The sequence below is a fragment of the Rhinolophus ferrumequinum genome, chromosome 25 (genome assembly GCF_004115265.2).
Source record: "Rhinolophus ferrumequinum isolate MPI-CBG mRhiFer1 chromosome 25, mRhiFer1_v1.p, whole genome shotgun sequence".
NCBI classification, from domain to species: domain Eukaryota; kingdom Metazoa; phylum Chordata; class Mammalia; order Chiroptera; family Rhinolophidae; genus Rhinolophus; species Rhinolophus ferrumequinum.
In genome coordinates, this window is record NC_046308.1 from 4398647 (window position 1) to 4420601 (window position 21955).

Below are 21955 nucleotides of genomic sequence, written 5' to 3' on the forward strand. Positions count from 1 at the left end.
TATATCTTTTTTGGAGAAATGTCTATTTAAGTCCTTTGCCATTATTTTCTATTTTTTCATAACAGCTTTATTGAAATATAATTCACGTACCATGTAATTCACCCATTTAAAGTGAACAATTCAAAGATTTGTCTATTCACAGAATTATCACCTTAATCAATTTTAGAACATTTTCTTCACCCCCAAAGGAAACTCCATACTCTTTGGCTATTATACCCCAGCCTTATTTTTTTGTTCTGTCTTTCAGCCTAAGGCAACCCTAATCTACTTTCTATCTCTATGGAGTTGCCTATCTCTATGGATTTTCTGGACATTTCATAGAAATAGAGTCATACAGTATGAGGTTTTCTGTGACTGCTTCTTTGACTTAGCATAACTTCTCAGTGAGAGTTGTGACAACATGTGTGAAATCCTGTCAATGAGGGAAGCTCATTAGAGACTCTGTGCAAAAGGTATTTATTGGGGACTGGCCATGCAGGCCCCCTGTGCCTACCACATACAAAAATTCCAGACTCCCAAGAGGAAAGTCAGCATTCACCATAAACCGTGGTGTTTGTGCAAACAGTTAAGGCACAGTGAGCTACTCTTATCAGTTGGGGTCATGGTAACCCTCCCCAAATCAAGTTCCCAGAACCTAGCCAGGGGCCAACCTTGCAAGCAGCATTTTCAAACGCTAGCATTCTCAGGCCTGCTGTGTTAACTCTTTTCTGCACAGATTTTTATAGGGACTGTGCTGATTCTGTCGATTAATGGAGATGTAAGATGGAGGATACTGCCATCTTAACAACACTAAGTATTACAACTGATGAACATGGGGTGTCTTTGCACTGATATAGGTCTTTCATTCCTCTCAGTGATGTTTTATAGTTTCCCGGGTACAAGTCTTGTACTGCTTTTGTTCAATTTATTTGAGTATTTTATTCCTTTTGATGACATTCTAAGTGGAATTGTTTTTCTTAATTTCATTTTCAGATTATTCCTTGCAAATGTATACTACAATTGGTTTTTGTGTATTGATCTTGTGTCCTGCAACCTCAAGCTTGTTTATTAGCTCTAATGATTTGTTTTGTGGATTCTTTAGCCTGTTACTATGATGGATTATTACATAGACTGATTTTTTTGAACCAGACTTGCATCCCTGGAATAAAATCCAGTTGGTCAAGGTATGTAATACTTTAATGTGCTAAATTCTGTTTATTAACTTCTTGCTAAGGATTTTGCATCATCTATTTTTACTTTGCCCCCACCCCCTCCCTTTTTTTTAAGGAGGGCACAGCTCATAGTGGCCCATGCGGTGATCGAACCGGCAACCTTGGTGTTATTAGCACCATGCTCTAACCAACTGAGCTAACTGGCCACCCAACTCTGCCCATTTTTTTAATCAGGCTATTTTTATTCTTTTGTTGTTGTTGTTATTGCATTGTAGGAGTTCTTTATATATTCTGGATATTAACCCCTTATTTGAAAATATTTTCTCTCACTCTGTAGGTTGCCTTTTCACTCTGTTCATTATGGTTTTTGATGTACAAGTTTTAAATTTTGATGTAATTTATCTATTTTGTCTTTTATCTATTTTTTTTTTCTTTTGTTGCCTGTGCTTTTGAAGAGATCATTGTCAAATCCAATGACACAAAGCTTCTCCCCTATGTTTCTTCTAAGATTTTTAAGAGTTCTAAGGTTTAGGTCTTTGATCCATTTTGAATTAATTTTTGTATATGGTATAAGGATCCAACTTCATACTTTTGCATGTGGGTATCCAATTTTCCAACACCATTTGTTGAAAAGACTGTCCATTCCCCAAGGAATGATCTTGACACACCTGTTGAAAATCATTTGACCGTATATGTGAGGTTTTATTTCTGGGCTCTCTATTCTATTCCTTCATGCTTTTCCCGCTGAATGATATTCCATTGTATGATATACCATATTTTATTTATGGTAAGCCTAATATTTCACTCAGTCTTTAATCACTGGTGTTGTAATGTCTGTAATTTATGGATTACCGACCCTTTGCCCTGGAGCCTCCCTTTAATCATGAGAACATTGTACCCTCTGAAAATAGTATGTTTTGTTTGTTTGCTTTGCTTTTTGTTTGTTTGTTTATTTTATCTTTGTCCACTGTCCATTGTGATTTTAGAACTTCAGTGTGGAGAAAATCAGGTCCATCTACCACAGAGAGAGCTGGCAATCTATTCCTGGGAAAGACAAGCTCCATTGCTGAGTTTTCGGCGGATGACTATTTCGAACCTCTAATCAAACCTGAAGTGATTGGTTTCGTAATCCGCACTGTTAATATTCTCAGTCATACCCTGTGTATCTGTAGGGGACTTTCTAATTTTCAAAATAGACTGAATTTTTTGTCGTTTATTACTCCTCCCACTCCAACCCCTGTGTGGAAGTGTCTTACAGGCAAGCTTAATGTTTGTTGGAGGAAAGAAAGAAGAATACCAGCTAACATTTTTTTAGTGCTTCCTAAGTGCTTTTTGTCACACGCATTATCTCATGATCTCCTCTAATATATTCTTCGCAGCAACCCTCCCACGTCAGTACTGCTATTTACAGGGGGGGAAACTGAGGCTCAGAGGAATTAAGTAACTTGGCCAAGGCCAGAACGTTGTTAAGCTTAGGAGCCCAGGAATGAGCAAAATGCAGAGCACAGGTTGTCTCCATTTTATGGACGGTCAGATGCGTCAGGGTTGACGACAAATTGGCCTGGGAACTCCGCGCATCTTCCTCCACGGAGCTCCCTCCACGTACATTGCACAGTCTAAGGCTGGAAAGCTTGCGTGTAGGAAGGAAAAAGTTGTGTGCTTTTTTACCCTCTTTCCCGGACTCGCGTGGGAAATTCCGCCCTCGTCTCCATGGAAACCGGCGTCGGTCGCGGCTGCCGTTAAGGGCGGGGCTCGCGGCCGCAGCTCCTCCCCCGGTTTGCAAAAGTTCCCAGGCGGGGAGCAGTCACTGTCACCCCGTCACCTCTCCTTTCCTCTTTTCGGCTGCCTTCCCTTTCCGTTGTTCTTTCGTGCCCCAAACCACATCCTGGAGGCCGCTCTTCTGCACCGTCCTCAGTGGAGCCTGCGCACCCGGCGTCCCGGCGGGGGAGCAGCGCGAACCCGGCGTCCCGGCGGGGGAGCAGCGCCTCGCGGCCTCCCTCTCCGCCGCCCCCCCCCGCCCCCCCCCCGGGCCCATCCCTCCGCTGCGCTGATTGGCCGCTCCCGGGCCATCCCCCAGCCGTGGGCAGGCAGGGTCCTCTGCCCAGCGGAAAGTTTTCCGAGTCGGGAGGAAGTTGGACCTTTGGAGACTCCCAGACGGCGGCTCCCGAGGCTGCAGGGGGCTGGGCGGCCATGGAAGAGCCCCCTTTGCGAGAAGAGGAAGGGGAGGAAGAAGAAGAGGAGGGTGACGAGGCTGGGCCCGAGGGGGCTCTGAGGAAGAGCCCCTTCCAGCTGACCGTGGAGGACGTGTATGACATCTCCTACGTGGTGGGCCGCGAGCTGATGGCCCTGGGCAGCGACCCGCGGGTGACACAGCTGCAGTTCAAAATTGTCCGCGTCCTGGAGATGCTGGAGACGCTGGTGAATGAGGGCAACCTCGCGGTGGAGGAGCTGAGAATGGAGCGGGACAACCTCAGGAAGGAGGTGGAGAGGCTGCGGAGAGAGGGCTCCGCGGCCACCCGCGAGGTGAGTGCGGGACGAGGGGGCTCGGCCCCAGCAGCCTGAGATGCGTGGGGGAGCGCCCACTGGCAGGGAGGCCCCTTTCCTCTCTCCAACATAGAGCCCCTCGAAACAAATCACTGCAAGAATTCAGTTCTCAGAGTGAAAGCATTACGACAGTTAACATTTATTGAGCATTTACTAGGTGCTGGGACACGTGCTGAGTATGTGGTAAATCAGTGGCTTCCAGCGTGTTTGACCATAACCTAGAGCCATGGTTCTCAAGCTTTACCACGCATCACAATCACTTGGAATGTTCGTTAATACACAGATTTCCTGGCCTCAGCCCCAGAGTTTCCAGTTCAGTAGGTCTGGACCGGGACCTGAGAATGTGTTTCTAACAGTTTCCCAGGTGAGGCTGATGCTTTTGGTCCAGGCATCACACTTTGAGAATCTTTGACCTAGATTAAGAAATGAAACTTTACTAAAGAGGAATTAGTGTTTGTGACCGCAAAATCACACATGTAAGAATAATCAGAGCAAGCTGTATTCATAATTGTGCCAAACTGGAAACAATCCAAATGCAACAGTGGAATGGGTGGATTTTTAAATTTGTGGTATACAGTGGAATACTACACAACTATGAAAAAGAACACAACTGAATGTATGACTCTCACAGGTGTTACATTGCGAGACAGAAGGCAGGCAGGCACAAAAGAGCCTACTGTGGGTTAAACTCAAGAACAGGCAAAACCAGCTTTACTTATAGAAGACAGACTGATGGAACCCCAGGAAGGGGACAGTGGAAGGAAGCAGGAGGGAAATTTATAGTCATTACCTGGGTGTATACATATGGTAAAAATCACCAAGCTGTAAACTCCAAATTAGTACATTTTAGTGTAGATATTTTGTACCTCCATTTTACAAATTACATTTTAAGAAACAGTGTACCCCGGCTCTCACCCTTACTAAACATGATGCACAGACATACTTTCCTATTCTATTTTTAGGAGTTTTTAAATTCTTGGTGCAATTCACTAAACTAACATCGTGACTCTGTAGTTGGTCTCCAGCCACAGTTTAAAAAAAAAAAAATCTGTCCTAAAGCGGACTCTCTCATTTAATCTGCACACTATATTATACCCGTTTTACTGAAACGGAGGCACAGAACAGTTAGGTAATTTACCTAAGGACTTAGAGCAAGTAAGAAGTGGAGGCAGGATTTGAGCTCAGAGATACTAGTCTTAACCATGCCATTATAAAAGAGCCCTTTGACTTTACTTGTTATTCTAACATCTGAAGAGTGTACTGTGTCTGGCTCAGGGGCTATGGAAGTAAGCCAGGCAAGGTCCCTCCCTGCCTTCTAGCGGGAGAAGTAAGACACACGGCCTTGAATGCAAGATTACAAACTGAGGCACGCGCCATGAAAGCCCAGCAGGAACAGGGCTCTGAAATTCACAGGGAAGACTGAAGGCTTCTGGTAGCTTCCCTGGTGCACTTGTATTTCATCTACACATTAGTCACGGTGACATGTATATTTGTAGTTAATGTATCCATCATTTGAGATGGTTGAATGTCTTGATGAGCAAGGAGCCTGGCTTTTGAGACTCAAGGGCAGTTCAGTGACTTGCCCAGGATCACCCAGCTTACATCCCATGCTCTTTTCCTGTCACCTCCAACTCCAGGCACAGGCTATGGAGGAAACCCTACCGTGGACCACGAACAGTGTGGTGTGTGCAGGGGTTGGTCATTTCCTGTGTGGGGCACAGTGGACAGGCTTCACCAGCCAGCACATGAGATGGAACATTTGCCTCCCAAGCTGCAGTCTTAAGAATGGGGGTGGGGGTGGGGAAAAGGCAGAGAGAATGAAAAGGCAGAAGAGTGCCGCTACAGTTCATAAAAACATGCCTTATTTTTTTCTTTTTCTAATGATTATTTTTAATTGTGATAAGGTACACATAAAATTTACCACCTTAACCATTTTTTCCCCATCTTAACCATTTTTAAGTCCAGTGGCATTATGTACGTTCACATGGTTGTGCAACCATCACCACCATCCTCTCCAGAACTCTCCTCATCTTGCAAAACTGAAGCTCTTTCCCCATTAAACAACTCCCCATGTCTTCCTCCCCCCAGCCTTTGGTAACTATTGTTCTACTTTCTATCTCTATGAATTTGTCTATTTTAGGTACTTCCTATAAGTGGTCTTATAATATCTGTCCTTTTGTGACTGGCTTCTTTCACTTGGCTTAATGTTCTCAAGGTTCATCCATGTTGTAGCATATGTTAGAATTTCCTCACTTTTAAAGGCTGAATGATACTCCATCATATGACTAGACTACATTTTGTTTATCCATCATTTGTTGATGGACACTTGGGTTGCTTCTACCATTTGGCTGGTGTGAATAATGCTGCTATGAACATGGGTGTATAAAAATCTCTTCAAGTCCCTGCTTTTGATGCTTTTGGATATATTCTCAGAATTGGAATTGCTGGATCATATAATCGTTTTATTTGTAATTTTTAAAGGACCTGCCATACAGTTTTCCATTGTGACTGCACCATTTTACATTCCCACCAGCAGTGCACAAGAGTTTCAGTGGTTCCATATCTTTGCCAACACTTGTTATTTTCGTTTTTTTTTTAAATAGTGATGATCCTAATGGCTGTGAAGTAGTTCTTTCCTTTCTTTTTTAAAATTTTAATTTCAAAATTTAAAAGTTATAAAAGTATTTGCCTTGAAAAAACTCCCTCCCCTTCTCTCTCTACATTTTCCATCCGTGGAAAAAGTTTAAATGCTCAGTTTCTTGTGTATCCTTCCAGAGATACTTTATGCAAACACAAGCAGATGTGAATATATTTTTCCATTTTTTTATACAAATGGTGTTATAGTATATACTCTGCTCTGACTCTTGCTTATTTTCACTTAACATAGCATGAAAGTTATACTAAGTCAGAATATAAAGAGCTTCCTCATCTTTTAATGGCTTTTCAAAACTTCCATTGTAGAATATTATCAATTGTTCATCGTGAGGGTTCTTGAGTTTTCGGACCCTCACCCCCGCCACCAGGGGCTCATGATTCTAATCCAAGAGGTCCATGAACTTGCATGGGAAAAAATTATATATTTATTTTCATTGACCTCCAACTGAAATGCATCACTTTTTTTCCATTATGAATGTAAACAGCAAACCACAGTAATATTAGCAGCACCTGTGATACTTACCAATGGAAATCACAGATATTTTCGTGTCCCACTGCAGTGTACTGTAGCGCACATGTCAAAACTTTGTTGTTCAGCATTTTATTACATCTGCGGCTAGATTGTGTTACTTAATTTAAAAAAGTAGATGTATTATTCATAAATTTGCTTTCAGAAGATTTTGGTGAGCATATGTCATCTTAGTTGGTTTCCTTGTAATCCTGTGCTTTTAATTTTATACGTTTAAAAACATTGTTCTACAAATGGACCTAGAGGGTATAATGCTAAATTATATAAGTCAGAGAAAGACAAATACTATATGATCTCACTTACATGTGGAATCTAAAGAACAAAATAAACAAACAATCAAAACAGAAACAGACTCTTAGATACAGAGAACAAACTGCTAGTCGCCAGAGGGGAGGGGTTTGGAGGGGCTGGGTGAAAAAGGGGAAGGGATTAAGACATACATATTAGTTACAAAACAGTCACAGAGATGTAAAGTACAGCATAGGGAATATAGTCAATAATATTGCAATAATTATGTATGGTGCCAGGTGGGTACTAGACTAATTGAGGGATCACTTCGTAAGTTATAGAAATGTCTAACTACTATGCTGTACACTTGAAACTAGTATAATATAGAATGTCAACTGTAATAGAAGGAAACAAAATACAACATTGCTCTGAGAAGGCATCTCCATGGCCTTTACCACGTTGCCTAAAGGGTCCATGGCACAAAAGAAGGTTAAGAATCTCTGCTTTAACTAGTCTCCAATCAAAAGACATTTTCCAATCATTTGCTTTTAGCATGTGCAACAATGAATAACACTGACACATGCCATTTCACCCCAGAGGGAGAATATCTAGAGGAAATGGACTCACTGGGTCAAAGGAAGGGTGCCTTTGAAATTTTGATACGTTTTGCCCAGTTTCACTCCAAAGACGTTTTCAGGAGCTCCGCCCCCTCAGCAATAAGTACCCTTTTCCCCACAGTCCTGATAGGAGGGACAATGGTACTGCTGCCTTTCTCTATGGTGTGCCTTACGCTATCACCTGTAGAATATTCCAGAGTGTGGTTGTGTCTTAGTTTATTTAACTAGGCTTCTATTAATACACGGGTTGTTTTTAAATGTTTATTTTTTTAGTTTGAAAAAATGTCAAACCTATGGAAGCGTTGCAAGGTAAGTACCTGTATACCTCTCATCTTGATCCAGGGGTTGTATTCAGGTGAATACAACATGTGTTGGGTTGGTGCAAAAGTTATTGCGGTTTTTGCAATTATTTTTAACCTTTTAAACCGCAATTACTTTTGCACCAAACTAATATATCCACATATACACATATACATATGCACTTGTGTGTACTCATACAAAAATAATATTTGTGTATGTATATTGTTTGTTCACTCAGAGATTTTTGCTCAGCCATTTGAGCAGACATACGTTAGTTGTAGGATTAATAAAAGATTAGGATCGTTTACCCTAAAAACTTCAGTATGTGTCTCCAAAACCACACTAGTACCTACCCAGAGTAAATGCTGAAATTCAGGGGGCAAGTTGATAGAATACTGGAATCTAATAGACTATCCATATTCAAAGTTCACAATAATGTCCATTCTAGCGTTTCATTTCCTGATGCAGGGTCCAACCCAGGGTCGTATGGTACATCTCTTTAAGTCACTTTAATCTGGGACCGTTCCTCTGTTTTTTCTTGTCTTTTATGACCTTAGCATTTTCGAAGCTTATAAAGCAGTTTGTGTGTAGAATGTCCTTCCATGTGGGTTTGTTCTGATGCTTCCTCATGACTAGATTCAAGTTGTCCATGTTTGGCAGCAATACCACTGAAGCGATGCCGGGACCTCAGTGCATCGTGTCAGGAGGCACCTAATGTCAGTTTGTCATTATCGGTGATGGTGACTTCAGCCTCCTGGTCAAGGTGGTGTCTGCAAGCTTCCCACGTGTTGTACAGATGCCTTTATTCCCTCTGTAATTAATCGGTAGCCTGTGAGAAAATACTTTGCAACTGTGTAAGGTATCCCGTTCCCCAACAAGCTTTCACCCAAAGGTTTTAGATCCATTTATTAGTCTTGTCCAAAGCAATTACTACTAGGATGGTTGCAAAAGGGTGAGTTTTTTCAATTCTATCATCTTCTACACTTATTAGCTGGCATTCTGCTATAAAGTACAGATCCCCACCTCCCCTGTATTAGTCAGAGTTTTCCCGAGAAACAGTGAATAGGATATAGATAGATATAGACAGAGATGTAAGAGGAGATTTGTTGTGGGAATTGGCTCATGCACTTCTGGAGGCTGAGAAGTCCCACAATATGCCATCTGCAAGCTGGAGAACCAAAAACAGCCGGTGGTATAATTTAGTCTCGAGCCAGAAGGCCCGAGAATCAAGGGGCTGATGGTGTACGTCCTAGTCTGAGTCCAAAAAGTCCAAAAGCCCAAGAACCAGGAGCCTCAGAGAGAGAGGGAGAGAGTGCAAGAGAGAGAAGTGAATTCACCCTTCTCTACCTTTTTGTTCTGTTTGGGCCCTCAGTTGATTGGGTGATGCCCACTCACCCTGGTGACTGGCTATCTGCCTTTACTCAGTTTACCAATTCAAATGTTAATCTCTTCCAGAAACACCTTCACATACACGCCCAGAAATACTGTTTAACTAGGTCTCTAGGCATCCCTTAGCCCATTCAAGCTGACACATAAAATTAACCATCAAATTCCCATTAATTAATTTAAAATATTAAGTGTGGACTCCTGAATTCTCTTTTATCTGATATGTTATTATCCACTCCTGTTGTTATTCATTTTGAAACTCAGATTGTTTTCAGTTTGGCCACTAGGAGCTCCTTCAAACTGTGTCACTTTGCTGTGTCTCCATCCCTTACACAACGAAATAGTCCAGGCTCGTCTTGTGCTTTCCCTGTTCCAGCCCTGGAATCAGCCATTTTCCCAGTAGCCCTGGTTCTTTTCTTGGAAAATGGTGGTACTCAGAACTTTTGCTTCTTTACCATCAACCACACTCTTCCAACAGGCAACGTCTCTTCCCCTCGGGTCACTGGGAGTAACAGAACAAGAGAACTTCCCTTTCTGGGCTTGGATAGTCCATCCTCGTGATGGAAACTTGGAAGTGACCTCTTTTCTTACAGGTAAACCTGGGACCAGAGAAGATGGTGGTTGACCTGACGGATCCCAACCGACCACGCTTCACTCTGCAGGAACTGAGGGACGTGCTTCAGGAGCGCAACAAGCTCAAGTCCCAGCTGCTGGTGGTACAGGAAGAGCTGCAGTGTTACAAGAGGTGGGCGCTACTGTGGGGGTGGAGGGTTCCCTGCCAAGGGTGGGGGCCCTGCACCATGCAGCCAGACCCTGCCTGCATTTCCTTGACACGTTACACATTGGTTCTTCCGTTCATTTAGCTAAGTTATTGAAGACCCACTACAGGCCACTACAGGCCTGGCCGTGGGGGTGTAGCAGTGAATACAACCGAGAAAAGTCCACGCTGATCTAGGGGGAAGGCAGGCCGTCAGCAAAGAAGCCTGAAAGAAACACTCAGACTAATGAGTATTAAACAAGGTGACATGAGGATGTGCCGGGGAGGTGGGGAAGGACCTGTTTCAGATTGGGTGGTCGGGAACCACCCTCTGAGGTGAATGACGAGAAGCAGCCAACTGTGGAAAGATTCACCAGGGTCCAAGTAGAGCAAGAAGTTCAAAGACCCCGAGATGAGAACCAGCTGGGCCTATTTAAGAGGCCCAGCGTGGCAGAACCTGAAACACAGGTAGAGGACGGTCAGGAAGACATGGGGGAGTGCAGACGCCTGGTTGGCTATAGCAAAGGGCTCTCCTGTTTGCAAGTGTCATGATAGAAGTCCTTGGGAGGTGTGAACAAAGGGAATGAGTAGGTCTGACGTACTGTGTGAAACCACCCGTGTGGCGATTCTGATAACTGAATTACCTGCTTACGTAAGAGATCCTAGTTTGGAAATACACCACGAAGTATTTAGGAGTAAGGGGGTGCCATAGCTCCAATTTATACTCAAGTGATTCAGAAAGAAGATAGATGCATGGATGAATGGACGGATAGATAACAATTGGGGGGTCTGGGTAAAGAGTATTTGGGAAGTCTTTGTGCTAATCTTGTAACTTTTCTGTAAGTTTGAAATTATATAAAAATTAAAAGTTATAGGGGTGGCCGGTTAGCTCAGTTGGTTATAGCGTGGTGCTAATAACACCAAGGTTGCTGGTTTGGTCCCCATATGGGCCACTGGGAACTGTGCCCTCCTTAAAAAAAAAAAAAAGTTATAAAAGATCACAATAATATGTGTAGAGAAGGGACTATCGGACCAGAAAGAGAGGAAATAAGGAAGCTGTTGATATTTCAGGTTGGGACCTTGCTGTATCCATCTGCGCCACTGTTTCCCAAAATGTTGCTTTTCACATAGGTATTTCTTGCAAAGGGGGCTCCATGGTCGAATAATTCTGAGAAACACTGCGTTAAACAAAGCAAATTTCTTTCAAGGCAGAAGAAGGAAAGGCCCAGAGAATAAAAACACAACGCCAGCTCGTATTGCCCCGTGCTTGCCATGTGCCAGGCACTCTAAGTATATCCCAAGCATTGTTTCAGTGAGTGTCCACAAGCCTGAGTTAAGGTCACGTGACTCCCAACATGATGGATGGTGTTGCCTGGCCAAGTCCCTGCCGAAAGTCCACTGCTGGTGGTGGCAGCAGCGTGACCTGACCTCAGAAAGCCTGACATCAGAGTCCGGGCTTCCCATTTTCATGCCACATTTGGAACCTGAACGCTTGGAAGTAAGGACCTGTCCTGATTCAAAACCGAGCCCAAGTGATCTTATTCTTTAAACTCTTCCAGTGGGGCATCATTAAGAGAGCAGCTACAGTAAAGACGCTCTAGGAAAGCAAATCTAAAAAGGCTGAGTTCTGCCAACAGGAATTTAATTGCCTTCCTTCTGCTGAGGTTGGAAGCCTGCTAATGGAAAGACCTGTCTTCATCTCACTTAATAAGTACTGCAGACACAGGTAGTTAAAAACAGGAACTGCTAAACTGCCGATGCCGTGAGCAGCTTGTTAGTGAATAAAAGCAGCACACTTTATTTGCAGTTTTGAATTCTCAGAGAACAACAGATGTGCGCTTCCCATCTGGTACAGGCCAGCAGACAGACAGCAGGATTCTGTGTAGTCTCTTGTGTTATATATTCTGGAGAAACCCACATGCCAGCCGAGGTGCTCTCTTAGCAACGGCATCGGTTTGCAGGCCCCAGCTCAGACTAACAATCGTTTAAAATTGAAAGCAGATACAGTAGGCTGTTCCCCCAAGCGGCCACAACAACCCTTCCCGTCCTGCATGCTTTTTGCAAGGAGACCTTTCCACTCCTTTCATCAAGAAGTAGAATCTTTTCCCTTTCTTTGAATCTTGGCAGCCCTGTGACTTGCTTTGACCGATGGAATGTGGTCGAAGTGATGCTGTTTGGCGTCCTGGGGTAGGGCTCGAAGAGGCCTTGAGGCTTCTGTCTTTGTGCTCTTGGAACTCTGCCTTGAGACCATCATCCCGGGACGGAGCTCCAGACTGTCACATGGAGAGGTCATGGGAAGGAGAGCTGAGGTACCCCAGCTGACAGCCCCAGCTGTGCCCAGCCCCCAGCTGACCCAGCAATGCATGCAGCCACCTGAGAACCAGCAGGAGAACGCCCCAGCCAACCATGAGAGACAGCCACCATCAGGAATCACAAATCATTGTTGTCTTAAATCCCTGAGTTTTAGGATGTTGTGTAACAACAGCTAATGGGAAAAGGGAATTTTTAGATGATGCCTATTATGAAACATTATTATAATAAAAATAGAAGTAATATTAAATAATAAGAGTCCACTCTTTGCAAAGAAGGAGAGAGAAGGCTGAATTCTGCTCTCTGAAACTCATACCTAAAGAGGTGTCTTAGTCAGCTCGGGCTGCCGTAATAAAATATCATAGACTGGATGTTTCGAACAATAGAAATTTCTTCTCACAGTTCAAACAATAGAAATTTATTTTCTCACAGTTCTGGAGGCTACAAGTTCAAGATCAAGGTGTCAGCATGGTTGGTTCTAACTCTTCCTGGTTTATAGAAAGCTTCCTTCTGGCTGTGTCCTCACATGGTGGGGAGAGAAAGACAGCAGGCCCTCTGGTGTTTCTTCTTACAACGGCGCTGATCCCATCACGTGGGCCCCACCCTCGTGACCCCATCTAACCCTACTTGTCTTCCAACGGCCCTGTTTCCAAATACTATCACATTGGGGTTAGGACTTCCACATATGAATTCTGGGAGGACACAGTTCAGTCCATAGCAAGAAGGAAACAGCACAAGAAGGCATACATTGAGCAGTAGGCACCTAATACCGCAGTGGGTCTAATGAGCTCACTGGGTCATGCATTGAAATACCTCATTGTGGCAGGCTTCTCTTGGATGCAAGTGACAGAAATCCGATTCAAACTAGTTTAGGCACAAAAGGGAATTTATTGGCCCACATAGCTGGGAAGGATCCTGGAATTGTTCTCAGATATAAAGTAAAAACTGCAGCAAAGGCCTCAAGGTTGGCACCAGGGACTTGGTGCCTCGTTCTTTCCTCTCTGCTTCTCTTTGTTTGTTGTCCTCATTATCTTATATTACAGACAGTCCTTCTCTGAATCTTAGGAAATACAGCTTCTGGCAGTCCAGTTGAGCAAGTGAAAGAGTGGCCGTCTTCCAACTTCTGTACGTCAAGTCCCAGGAAATACTGGCCCTCTTTGCATCACCTGACCTCAATATCTCGTCAATCAGTATCAACCTAGCTCTTATTGCCATCTGACTCACCTTATCTGTTTTTATTTTACTTATTTATTTGTTTGCTGTTTCCTTCCGCACTGGAATATAAATTGCATGAGAGAAGATATTTCGTCTGTTTTGTCCATTGCTATAGCTATAGCACCCTGGCACAGCAGGCAGCCTGGTAAATATTTGTTGAATGAATCAGTGCCATATATTATTATCTCACTTAATCCCTCAATCCTAGGAGGTAGGTGCTCTTATTTTCCTCGCTCTGCCAATTAGGAAATCAAGGCTCAAGTCAGAGAATTTATGCAGGGTCATAGTCCTGTAAAGTGGAGAAGCTTGAAGTACTTGCCAGTGTGATTAGACAAGAGAAAGAAAGGTGACGACATCAGAAACGCGGAGGGAAGGTACTCACGATGTGGGTCACAATCTTTCTGACTCTAGAGCTTTCAGTGATGATCGTATTAATACCATGATAGTTATTCAGATTCCTCACTTTCAGGCTGCACAGATAAGAGGTTCACAATAGAACCATCTATTTGTCCTCCCCCCTATTTCCCCCCAGTGGCCTGATTCCAGCGAGAGAAGGTCCAGGAGGAAGAAGAGAAAAGGATACGCTGGTTGCCAGGGCCAACAATGCCAGCAGCAACAGGGAGGAGAAGACAATCATCAGGAAGCTGTAAGTCACCCCTGTTGCCACTAAATAAGTGCTAAAGGAAGCGGGGAGTGACAGTGGGCTGGCCAGCCACCTGGGATGGGGATGTCCAGCTCTGCTGGTGGCGTTGCAGCTGATAGGAAAACTCAGTGCCGGTGTGTTCTGTCTTCCAGGCAGTAGTCTAAGTACTTGACATATTGATTCATTGGCTCATCATAACTACCCTGTGAGGTAGGAGCTGTTCTTACCCCATTTTACAGGTATCCACCGAAAGGTAGCATAATGTATCCAAGGGGGGTCACACAGATCGTAAATAGTGAAGTCAGGATTTGAACCCAAGGAAGTCCCGAGTCTGCATCCACTGCCTCCCTAAGATCCAATAACAATAACCAAAACAAACAAACAAACAAAAAAACCAATACGATTATAACAATAAGAAAAACAGTAATTATTGGACTTGAAGGGGCTAATTCATCACCTCTCTTTCCTCCAACTTGGGAGGACACTGTGTGACCCAACGATGGGACACGTGATCCAGCTTCCTTTAAATAGTACCCTCCTATTCACACACCACCGTGAAGCCCTTGTGTCTTCGGGTGCTGCGCCTCAAACCACACAGTGTGGGATGCTTGTTTAAATTCAGATTCTCTGAAATCACATCAGTGTTTCGAGGATGAGGCCGAGAAATCTGGATTTTTTTTTTAATTTTTAATTTTTTTTTAAAAGATTTTATTGTGGGGGGCGCAGCCCACCATCCCTTGCAGGAGTCGAACCGGCAACCTTGTGGTTGAGACGATGCGCTCCAACCAACTGAGCCATCCGGGAGCTCAGCTCAAAGTGCTGTGTTCAATCTTAGTTGCAGGGGGCACAGCCCACCATCCCTTGCGGGACTCCAGGAATCAAACTGGCAACCTTGTGGTTGAGAGCCCACTGGCCCATGTGGGAATCGAACCGGCAGCCTTCGGAGTTAGGAGCACGGAGCTCTAACCGCCTGAGCCACTGGGCTGGCCCCCAATCTGGATTTTTAATAAGTCCCCGAGGCTCTTCTGACGTGGGGAACCCTTGGCCCACACTTCGAGAGGTGCCTTCTCAGGCGCACCCTCCCTCCAGCCCATCTGGAGCTAACAGCCTGTTTGCCTTGTCGCTCGGAAAATGTCCGGCCTGGTGATAGTTTGCCAGCCTCTGGTCTCTTCGATGGAAACTGAGGAACAGCCTCGGTAAGGGGTTTCAAATTCAAATGCCTTCTGGGGCCAGAACACTTAATGTGGATGAGTGAGGGGGGTCGGGTGGGAGGTGGGGCAGGGGGACATTTTTCCCCTCAGTTCTGTCTGGCTGAGGGATAACATGCTGCCAGAGTTTCTGATTCTTGAGAAAAGGCAAGAAATCAGATTTGTTCGTGGAATCTGATTTCCAAACGCTGGCAAATTTTAAAAATAAAGACTGAACAAGCCAAATGAATCACCTTTGCAGGCTTCACTGAGTCCTGGGCACCAGGCTGCCACCTCTCCTCTTGCTCCATTAGTCCCGCTTCTGAGGGAGAGCTGCTTGGCAGATGACTGAGGGGACCTCCTTTTTTCCGTTCATTCAGTCATTGGTCAGTCAACAAAATGTCTGCGTCTGCGTTGTGCCGGGAGTTGTGCTGGGTGCTGGGGATACACCAAGGACTCTGCTGGCTCCCATTTCACATGGAAATATTTTTGAGGGGTCAGAAATTCTGGGTTACTGTCCAGGGCAGGTTTACAATGCCTGTGTTTCAAGAGAGGAGAAACACATTTGTTTTCCTTTTTTTTATTTTTGGATCTCAGGAACAAGGTTAAGTTAGTGATTCTCAATTCATGGCACAGTGACCTTCATTGTCAGCACAAGACCCCTTTCGTGTTTTTTTTGGTTGTTGTTCCTTTTTATCTTCAACCCCATTCTATTGCCTAGCTCTCCTCCCCACCCCCAGCCATTTTACATGGGATTCAGTATGTTCTAAAGTGTATGTTTCGTGTAGACGCATTTCCAATATGTAACAGAGTTTTTGTTTAACACTTCATTCTGTTTCCTAGTACTGTGTTTTTTCACTAAGCACTCTTGTTTTTTTCTTCTTAGGCACTCTTTTTTTCTTTTCTTTAGTAATCTATTTTATGAACCCAGTATATCCAAAATATTATCACTTCACCATGGGATCACTGCAAAGCATTATTAATGATATATTTTACATTCTTTTTTTTTCATAATAAAAAGCCCTCGAAGTCTGATGTATATTTGACACTGCCAGCACATTTCAGTTAAAAACCAGTCATGTTTCAACAGCTCAGAAGCCACACATAGCTAATGGTCAAACCAGTGGACAGACGGGTTTAGTCGGTACATGGTAAGATCCTTTGAGCTTCGATAACTGAGTTCAAATGATTTTTTTCAGTTTTTCTTTTTAATTTTGATAAAATATACATAATGAAATTTACGATTTTAACTATTTGTAAGTGTTCAGTTCAGTTGCATTAAGTACATTTACAATGTTGTGCAACCATCACCACTCTTCATTTCCAGAACTTTTTCATCATCTCATCCTGCAATTCTGTGCTCATTACACACTAACTCCCCCTTTCTTCCTCCCCACAGCCCTTGGCACCCACCATTCTACGTTCTGTCTCTATGAATCTGACTCTTCTAGGTCCCTCATATAAGTGAAATCCTACAGTATTTGTCCTTTGTGACTGGCTTAATTCATGTAGCACAATGTCCTCCAGGTTCATCCATGTTGTAGCCTGTGTCAGAATTTCCTTTTTATGGCTGAATAATATTCCAGTGTGTGGATGGACCGCATTTTGTTTATTCACTCATCTGTCGAGGGGCATCAGTTTTTAAAATCTATCCATCCAGTGGTGTAGACATCCAGCTTGCTGCTCCCACCCCAGCATAAGTCCCCTCTTGCAGCGGTGGAATCCCAGGTTGCCCCAGCAACCCACACTGTAAACAGTGCTGCCGTGAACATCTTCAGGCAGATTCATGTCTTCCCATGGACCTGTGTGTGAATTTCCCAGGATAGATACCCAGGAGTGACATGGTGGGGTCCAGGGTCTGTCAGCCAGGATCCTGGCAAAAAAATAAATGGCGCCTTCAAAAGGAGTGACTGCAAAGATATAAAGAAGGGCCATATTACAGATGTATGAGCAGAGTAAAGGGAATCCTCAAGGGAAGCACCCAGGCGGTGGCAACAAAGGGCCGAGGGGAGGGGACTGTGAGGTGAAGAAGGGGAGTCAGAGGGGACGGGTAAGGAAACGTATTGACAGGACAATTTCAGATAGCCACACGCTAAAAAGACCATTAGATAGGGCGCTGGGGCAGCGGTTGATAGGGGCTGCTTTAGAACTGGGGCATCCTGGAAGGCTTCTATGAGGAAGCAGCATTCAAGCTGAGCCCTGAAAGACCTGAAGGAAAAGCATTCCTGGCAGAGGGAACAGTAGTGTAAAGGCCTGAGGCTGCAGACGGCGTGTGGAACAGAGTGTGGTGGCTGGAGCAGCAGAGAGTGGAGGTGAGGTTGGAGGGACAGGAGGAGTCCTGGTCACTCAAGGCCACCGAGTGGGTCCCGGTGAGGACTGTGGGTTTCATTGTAAGCGCATTGGGAAGACACTGGAGCGTTTTAGCTGGGGAACCACAGGACTGTGTTTACATATAAAAGATCACTCTGGCTGCTCTGTAGAGGAGTGGAGGACAGTCAAAACAAGGCCATTGGGAGTGTTTCTTCCCCAAGGGAAGGTCTCCTGAGGTAAGGTAATGAAAGAGAGTCTCCACCTTGTAGCAGGTGTGGATCCGAAGGTGTTTCCTTAGGACTTTCATCAGGTGAGTGGCCCATGGTAAACAAGGCTTCCTTCCGGAAGGCATACACTGCGGGTTTCTTTCTGCCTCTTCTAGGGGAGTTCTTTGGGTCACTTAAGTGGAATTTGAGCCTGATGTGACAAAAATAAAATGTTGGTTCTGAACACTAGCCAGCCTGCAGACTCATGTTTAAAGAGCATGAGACCGTGATTTCCTGGCCAGACAAGCTTTTTTAGCGAAAGGAAGGAAGGAAGGAAGGAGGGAGGGAGGGAGGGAAGGAGGGAGGGAGGAAAGTAAGGAAGCAAGGAAGGAAGGAAGGAAGGACTTTCTGAAGAAGTAGGTCATGCTGTGAAGGATTTTTGTCTTTGTTCTGCAGACCACGGGGAGCCATGGACGGCTTAAGCTGAGGAATGACTTAGCTCTGCATAGTGACTCAGATATTCTGGCTGTTACAGGAGTGACAGGGAGGCTGCTGTGACGTGCACTGGGGGTGGCAGTGGAGGAGATGAGATGTGAGGCTAGGGACGTATTTGGGGCACGGTGACTAAAACATAGCAGATGAAGGGAGAGAGGAGTTGAGAACAACTCCCAGGTTCCTGGCTTGGACTGGGGGAGGGGGTGATGTCACTTCCGGAGGCAGGGTGGGTGGGTGGGAGTGTGTGCAGTTTCAGGGGAGGATAACTGAGCACTCAGGCCTGTATCCAAACACCAGTCAAGGGCTTGCCCCCACCATTGCTGGCAGAGCTGCTAGCCACGCTCAGGGGTTTGTGTTTGATAAGAAGAGCCCAGGTCGCCTTCCCTGACTTTTCAGCGACTGGCCATCTTTGCCTCTTTCTCATAGCTGGAAATAACGCTGAGATTGTACTTGGTGATGAACCCCAGGCATCATTCTTCCCTTTCAAAAGTTTGCGTATGAGGCGGAGAACACTGAAAGTTTGGTATTCACGTCTCGGGATATCTCTCTGTTTTATCTAAGAACTTACATGTTCATCTTTATTTTTCACAGAGATCTCTTTTATAATTTTAAGTAACATTGAGAAGTTATCGCTTCCTCTATGATAAAACCACCTAAAATAAAAAATAAAATAAGGTGGCAGATTCTGTCGCTATAGCACGGTGGTTAAGTAGGCTCTGGGGCCACAACTTACAATGTGACCTTGGGCCTGTTACGTAACCTCACAGAACCTCAGTTTGGTCATCGATAAAATAGGGGTATTGGTTGTACGCTCCTCCTGAAGTTGTTATGAGGGTGACATGAGCTGACAGGTGGAAAGCCCCTGAACAGTGGCTGTCCGTCTGTAATGAGCCCTGAATAAATGTTTAAGTCACTGGCCTGCAAGAGCTGCTTATAGACTTAGCAAGGATTCCTGCGCCCCCTGCTTCGTTCTCTCTGTTCCCTCTGACCCCTCTCTCTCTCCACCCAGGTTCTCTTTCCGATCAGGGAAGCAGACATAGTTCAAAGTGGTTCTCAGACTCGAGAAGACCACCCGCCAAGAAGACTTCCCAAATCATCTCAGTGCCACGCAGACACGCTGTCCTTGCTCATTTGTTGCCCCTCAAAGCCAGCCCAAGAAGGAGGAAGTGAAGGTCTCGCATGGTCGCTTTTTCCTGGCTGCAGAACTGGACACCCCAAAGGCTTGGCTAGGGTAGGGGAAGTGGCTCCGAGAAATCGAGAAAGCAGAGAGAGAGGAGAGCACACCTGGGCCACTTCCTGCCCACTTCAACCACCCAGAGGGGCCTCCAGTGTTCTGCTTTTCTGGACCCACAGACAACCTTGGTCTTTACCATGTAGCAGCAACAAACATCAGCCCACGGGGAGAGAGGAGAAGAGAATTCCAGAAATTATGGTGTTGACATTCCAGTGATGATTTCGGTGATACGTTTTGACTACCTGATTTTGCTAACATGACTTTCTTCATGTGATTTTGTATTAAAGTAAAATGACTTTCATACTTTGAAGTATTTTTAGAGTGGTCTCTTAGCATTATGTAACCTTGGTAAGGTACTGTCATCTTTTGGAGTCTCGGTTTCCAAATCTGTACAGTGTGTGTGTGTGTATTTAAAGAGGGTGACAAAAAGATGCACACACATTTTAAGAAAGGAAAACTGTATTAAAATTGTAATGCTCAATATATACCAATAACAAAAGATGAATACAAGTCACATATGACTTCTGCAATCACAAGAGGTGCTCAAAGCAGTTACCATCAGTGTCCAGACACTTCTGATTATAGCAAACGACTGCTTGAGCAATGTTGACCAGTGTCCACTTGTATACATTTTTTTGGCACCCTCAGTATGTGTGTGTGTATATATATATATGGTGGTGCACTTATATGTCATTGAATCTAAGTGATGCACCATTATTTTGTGTGTTGGTATGAGAGAAAAAAATGCTGTAAATTATAACTTAATATGCTATTGAATTTAAGGCTTATCCTGATTTCAGAGATGTTAAATGTGAAAAATGTGCATTTAGGAATCGATGAAATATAGATAGCTGGGTGGGTGGCTGCACTCCACGGAGAAACTAACGAGCCTGCGGAACACATCCTGTGAGCCTGTCCCGTAATACATAACGCCGACTCCCTGCTGTGTGCACCCTCCCATTTATTCCTGTTAACCCAGGGAGACAGGGACTGGTATTAATCCCCGTTTACAGATTTGGAAACTGAGGCTCCGAAAGGGCACATAGCTAGGAGGTAGCTACCCAGGATGTGGCTGCCCAGGATGCAAGCACATGCCTGATTCTAAGGCTGGGTTTTTACCTGTGAAACTATACATGTCCCAGTTCTCAAAAATGCGCTGTCATGAGTAATGGACACAATTTACTGCATGTCTTGTCTGCACACATTGTCTCCATACCCCTATGGGCTGGGCAGTGTCATTCTTGTGGCACACCAGGGTTACAGCACGGTGGGGGCCAAGGGACTTGTCCAGGGTCCCAGCTTGAGTGGTGGAAGTAGGGCTGAACCCAGGTGCCGTCTCCACAGCCCCGTGGCCTCCCGAGAAAAGTTGGCAGTGTTTAAACATCTGGTCCAGGATGCCATCTCAACAGTCTTGGATCAGGGGCCCGACTCCTAACCCCATGTGCTGCTGCAACCTCGATGGGTGCTCCCCTCTTAACAGGGAGCAAGGGGAAAGGTTTCTGCACCTTGGTGAGGGCCAACTAGGGAAACAGATCCGTGTCCTGATGCCAAAACCACAGGGCTGATGGACAGCAACATCACAGAGGGGTTGCGGGAGGGACTGTGTCCTTTGCAGGACTGCAGAGCAGTCAGCTCCTGGGATCCATCCTGCAGGGCGCCAGCTTTACATCCTAAAGCCCCGACTCTGGCCGCTGACTTCCAAGGTGAGGATGTAACAATACAGGGACTGAATCATCAGGACACCCTGCAAGACAGGTGGGCAGAGACAGTTCCCACTTGATGGACAGCATACAGAGAAGGTAAGTGATTTGTCCACGATTGTGATGATGGCTGACAAATGCTTAAAGCTGGGCTGGACCTGGATCTTTTGCTTGTAAACCAAGGGCTGTACCCACAGTCCCAGTCTGCCTCCAGTGCTGGGACTAAGGGAACAGCCTATCAAGGGCAGATGGGAGGGGAGGGACTTCCAGCCTTAGGCAGGTACGGCTGATGCCTACGTGAGAAGCCAGTCTAGTGCATCAGAAGCTGACAATTACAGCAGCTCAAATGTATGCTTACTGTATGCCAGGCATCGTAAGGGCTCAACATGCCTTAACTTTTATTGTCACAAGCACCAGATGACCCCCATTATACAAAATGAAGAAACTGTCCCCTAGGAAGACATTCACCGAAACAAACTGGTGTGTGA

General features: G+C 44.9%; 1 protein-coding gene across 1 annotated transcript; it reads left to right on the forward strand.

Annotated features, from left to right (window-relative positions):
• Positions 1 to 1020: 1020 nt before the first annotated feature.
• RILPL2 (Rab interacting lysosomal protein like 2) lies at positions 1021 to 20070 on the forward strand. Its single transcript, XM_033097777.1, has 5 exons — positions 1021 to 1163; positions 2138 to 3674; positions 10004 to 10155; positions 14225 to 14338; positions 19543 to 20070. The coding sequence occupies exons 2-5, from the start codon at positions 3342 to 3344 to the stop codon at positions 19571 to 19573; spliced, it is 630 nt and encodes a 209-aa protein (XP_032953668.1). The 5' UTR covers positions 1021 to 1163; positions 2138 to 3341; the 3' UTR covers positions 19574 to 20070.
• The last annotated feature ends 1885 nt before the right edge of the window (positions 20071 to 21955 follow it).